This window comes from Spea bombifrons, chromosome 2 (genome assembly GCF_027358695.1).
Source record: "Spea bombifrons isolate aSpeBom1 chromosome 2, aSpeBom1.2.pri, whole genome shotgun sequence".
Classification (NCBI taxonomy): Eukaryota; Metazoa; Chordata; class Amphibia; order Anura; family Pelobatidae; genus Spea; species Spea bombifrons.
In genome coordinates, this window is record NC_071088.1 from 36,677,545 (window position 1) to 36,683,225 (window position 5,681).

The window sequence follows — 5,681 nt, forward strand, 5'->3', positions numbered from 1 at the left end:
TATGCACTGGAGTGTGCCTGCCAACAACATCACAACTACTGAACTAGACATCCTAGTGTAGACCGCTACTCCACTGCTTTTCTGTTTTATCTTTATACAAACAATACTCCATCACCTATGTTAACTGCAACATACACTACTTTGATTTCATGAAGTGTAAGCATGGATATTTTTTTTTTCACCTACTTTTACTGTGAAAATAGTTGAATAGCTTCATAGCCCATTTCATTTGCTTCTCAAACTGCAGGTGATTATGGGTAAGTGAGCACTCAGTTGAAACATTTCTTTCTTTCTTGTTTCTCTCTTTAGTAATAGTGTAACCATGCCTGCGGTAATTGTGGTAATTACATTTAGCCGTGAACAAAAAAACTATGAAACGCAACAAAGATGTTCAATGAAAGCAACCAAGGAATTTTGAAAACTTTTTAATAATAAATAATGCGCCATTTTTTTACAGTATAAACTATAAATACACCATGCAGTCCATATAATTTAAAATAATTTACAGTCTGAGGTAGGGGTGGGGAATAGCTGGGGGAGCATGGTTTAGGTCCGACCTTTTCTGCTGAGTACACAAACACAAGCTGTATCAATCCGAATGAATCTCCATGCTGCTTGCTTCCCTTCCATTGTCAATGCTTTGACAAAGGTGTGTGTGGTAGTACAATAGGAGTTCCAATGCTTTGAATCAATCCCACGACACCCACCTGACACTGGCTTTGGATCCCTGCATTTGGTCTCAAAAAAGTACTGCTTGAAAACACTATTGTTTATGTTTACTTCCCCCAAAACAGTCACCTCCTTTCCCTTAATATCAGTGGCTGTGGTCTTCTCCCCAACCCACATGCTGACACTATCACATACAGAATATTCCCCTCGGTGAAGGACTGGATGCACTGTCCTCTTAGCTCGAATAGTTTTATTGAGGGACTCCTCATCATCCAAGTACTCCAAGTTCCGTAGGTCCTCAGACAATGGAGGGGGTTGTGTGCTAAACAAAACTCTTGGAGAGCGAAATTTCCTTTTTCTGAAAAGTTTAGGGTCCACTGTGACATTGTGAAAATGTGAGGGTTCACTGGCCTCTATCTTCCCATGAGAACGATGAAGAGACTTACTCCGGTGCGTGTGATGTGGAATACGAGGCCTTGTTGAAGACCCTGCTGGTGCATGGTCCTTGGTCTTTGGTGCAGCCTGTATGCCGATCAAAAATGCTATAATCAGAGTGTAGTATAACATGGACATTACTCTATCCACCTAAAAAAAACAAATGCATAAAATAACTATTATTGGATAGTAAAGAATAATCTAAAATACAATATTTGTGGATATAACTATGTACACAAAATATGTTTCATTGCCAGTATTAACAAAGTTGAAAAAATATAGAATATAATCTTTATAGCAAACATTTATAATACACATGACTACAAGGAAATATGTTTTAATTAATAATATATAAAGATATCATTTTGCAGTATTTCAGTACTTTCGGTATTTTCTCTGAATATGCAGCATGTTTCCTGTAATAACTATTATTTACCTTTTTTAATGGCATTTGGATTTTTATTTGTTGTATTTTTTTTATCAATCTGATCACGCTCCTATTTTTCAAACCATTATTTGAGCTCTTACTCTAAAAAGTTGTTGAAAAACACTAAGCTCTTTTCTCAGCGATTAGTGAACTCTAAGGAGATTAAGATAATACAGATATTTGTGTTAATAGCTCCATTTGCATGGAAATGCCCTGTTTTGTTGTACCACCGAAAGGTGTTAACATGAGAACATTATAAATATACTGTATATATATATATATATATATATATATATATATAGAGAGAGAGAGAGAGAGAGAGAGAGAGATGGGCTGTTACCAAGCAGCTTACCAATAATGGCTTTCTGTACCAGTATGTGTTATGTACATTCATATTATTGTTAATTTTGCCTATTTTAATATTATTGTAAATTAGTATTCTTGTTCATTGTAATGGCATAATATGCTGAAGCATTACAAAACATAATACAATATATACTGTGGGTGTATATATATATATAAATTATGGAAACCTGAACAATATGTTGTCTACAGAAAAATAAAACAACATTATTTTAGTTATTGGTCTTAAAGCTGATCTGTGAATTAGCATGAGAATCCATTGAAGCGAGGTATTGAAATGGTCTGAAACTGTCCATCATGCCCAGGATAATACAAAGTAGAGAAAATTCTCGTTCCTCAAAGCAGTAATCCTATCAATTTTCTTCAATCCCATAATCCTACTGCCTGCAAAAAGGACATTGTTGCCTAAGAACAAGAGATGATGTATGTATTTGTTTTAGGTTAACCTAAATGATTCTTTAGACTGCCATTCACGTTTATTACTTTATAACCTTTCTGGCAAAGTAATCATTTTCAGATGACACTGAATGTGTCTAGTTTTTTCTAAATAACAACTGAGCCATTTTCACGAGGAAGCAATTATCAGGACCAAAAAACTTGAGTACAGGCAGTTTTATAAGCCACATCAAACGCATTTCATTTTTTTCCTACACTGAAAATTCCTGGGACACACTTTATTTTAATCCAGAACAGGATTCACGACAATGCGGATCCAGATAATATTGAGTAGGAAAACCCATTGATTTTTTTTTTTTTTTGTCTTCGAAATCTCATTTTAAATCTATCACCTATAAACCAAACAATATAAGGTTTTAGTGGCAAATGTTTAGAATCACCTACAGCTCTGTTCATAACCTGAATTTAATATGAGATTTTCGTTCTATGATTAATACATAGCATTACATACATAATAGTTTTATGAATTAATACACAATGTTTACATCTGTGCCCAATTTTTTTTCAATAAAAAATTAAGCATTTTGCTAACTTTTATATTAATATATATATATATAAATATATATATATATATATATGTATATATATATAAACTAAATTAAAAATTGCATTTGTCATTTTGACTCCAGTTCTTTTTAGATACAAAACACAGGTTAATTTAGATCTGTTCATAAAATATAGTACTTAAAATGTAAAAAAAAAAGTTATTTATGTTTACGTAAAAGCCCATAGATAATGAAAAAGGTTGCACATATCACACAGAGCTTCTTGATGGTGCTAAAGAGATTTAATTTATAGTGTTACAAATATATGACTTATATTACAAGCCATATCTACTGCCCTTATGCAGCATAACATAAAAAGTAGTAAAATTCCCAGAAGACATTAAGGCCTTTTTAGTGTAAAATGACATTGTTTTAATCAACTATTTATTAAATTGTACAGTTGATGCTCATATTCTTTCTCAAGAACATTACAGCAAATACAAAATTAGCAAGACAATAAATTATGAAATGTGATTAAAAAACATCATCGTTTAGTGTTATATTGTCAAGAACACTTAAAGACATTCTACCTGGTCTACCCAATATACACTTTTAATTTAATTCAGCATTAAAAACATCATTACTATTAATGTTGAATGCCAACATCTCCTCAGAAATATCTCTTTAATCATGTCAAATTCTTGTTAAAGTCTCATTCTTAATTTTGCTGGGAATACTTGTCATATGACATAAAGGTAGGCACCGATAGAACCTTTTAAGAATGTTTTCTAGGTTGCTTTTTTGCAATTAAACTGTCCGTGAATAACATGGCAGACCAGGCGATGTTTATTTGCTTATCATACTAGAGACTGTGACACCTTTAAGCTTTCCTAGCCAATCTCTTTAACTTCTCTCTTTCCACCGGTGTATTCCCACCCTTTTCAAACATGCAATAATCTCTCCCACTCCCAAGGAACCTTCCATTGATCCCATGTCCCCATCATATTACTGTCCAGTTTCCCTCCTCCCTCTAGCCACCAAACTACTAGAGTGCTTAATAGTTAATCAACTAACTCACTTCCTTTCATCTAACTCCTTGCTTGCACCTCTATTGAGGCCCTCACCACAATTTCTAACAATCTCCTTACTGCTGAAACAAATTGTTACTACTCTCTGCTCATACTCTTGGACCTCTTCGCAGCCTTTGACACTATTTATCATCCCCTCCGTCTGCAAACCCTTCATGCTCACGGTATCTGTGACAGGGCTCTCTTCTGTCTCGAATCATACCTCTCTGACTGTACCTTCTGTGTCAGTGCCAGGCTGGAAAATGGAAACCAACCCTGGCACAGGTCAGCAGATGATAAATCATCATACCTTTGGGTGTATGGAATAGAAAGCTGCTCTGTCCCAGAAGCGTTTATTGCGACCAAACGCTGAGCTGAGTTGGGGCCCAGCATACCATCTGTACGGGGTGTGGTCTAGTTGGCGCTTTGCTGTGGGGGGAAAAAAAACACTTTGTTACAAATGACAGTGCATTAACATCAGACAACTCACTACTGGTAAAAAATATTTTGGAATGAGAAATGATAAGGGTTTGTAAATATTAATGTCTCACTCCAAAAACAACATACGATGTGCGTTGATTTTTTTCATCAATGCCTGTTTCATGCTAACGCGCGGTAAACTACAGAAAGAAGTGTTCCTTAGCAAATGCTATTACTTTTTTTCTCATATATCTTTGAAAGTGACCATCATTAGTAGAACTGGCAGATTTGGTTACGTAATCCAGAACTGGTCTCCATACTGGGTGCTGTGGGATACAATCTGTGAAAGATCATTAGATTCATAGTTGGAGATGCGAAAGTATGCTTGTTTCCCACGAATAACCTTTAGTACATTAATAATGAATCATACATCTGTAATCACGTCTTTTTTATTGGCTCAAGCATATTCGACACTTCAAATCTTCATATCTGTGCTAAATGTCTATTAAAATGTTTCTTTATGTCCCGTTGTCTAATTAATTAAAACCTCATTGTAATGTTGTAGATGTGTTTTCCTGTCTCTGGCATTGATTTGTACAAAAGACAAAAATCGTTCTTGATGGATTCAAAGCATTCCTAGCTGATGCAATAGATTGTTTGGGGAGTTAGTGTGAATGCCAGATTACTTATGGTCTGTTTAGAAAACTGGATTTGATATTCCTATAGGCATCCTTGGAATCCTACAATTGAGCAACTGGAGTTCAAAATGATGCTGAGTAAATAAAACTTACAAGAACATTTGAGTTACTGAGGGAGGTTTTTTTTCTTTTCTTTCTGCTGCAGAACAAGAGGAAATGGATTGATATCACACTCCTGTTTTTGTTGGAGCTGCTAACTGCCAGCATACTCAATGTCTCGTTCTTGTGCCAAATCTCAATATTTGAAAACCATGATGAATTTTGAGGAGCACTTATAGTATTTACTGCTGTTTATCATTCAACACACTTAACCAGCGAGAATGCCCCCAGCAACCTGCATCTCTGTTGCAAACACTGTAATAATGTAAAACGACATGTACCAATAGCAGAGAATCATAAAGAACAACATCCAGCACAAAGTAAACAGATGGCTGAAGTTCTTGAGGGGCAAGCTGGTATTATGGCCCAGGAGCACCTTGACCATTTGAAGAACATACATAGATGTGTATTTGGGGACTAAACCTACACTTAGTTGTAATTTTATTTAGCACACTATGGCCACTTTATTTAGTAGTGGCCATAGTGTGTCATAGATGACATAGATGTGGAGCCCAGCATAATTGTTTCTTGCCGTAGCTCATCCGCTTTTCGATTCGACAAG

General features: G+C 35.3%; 1 protein-coding gene across 1 annotated transcript; it reads right to left on the reverse strand.

Annotated features, from left to right (window-relative positions):
* Positions 1–304: 304 nt before the first annotated feature.
* Positions 305–4,692, reverse strand: NGF (nerve growth factor). The gene is made up of 2 exons (XM_053456801.1): positions 4,213–4,692; positions 305–1,254 (listed from the first exon to the last, which is right to left on the reverse strand). The coding sequence occupies exon 2, from the start codon at positions 1,240–1,242 to the stop codon at positions 547–549; it is 696 nt and encodes a 231-aa protein (XP_053312776.1). The 5' UTR covers positions 1,243–1,254; positions 4,213–4,692; the 3' UTR covers positions 305–546.
* Positions 4,693–5,681: the final 989 nt, after the last annotated feature.

Excerpts from the sequence above, each read along its gene's own strand:
- NGF (XM_053456801.1), bottom strand. The coding sequence starts at position 1,242 with ATGTCCATGTTATACTACACTCTGATTATAGCATTTTTGATCGGCATA.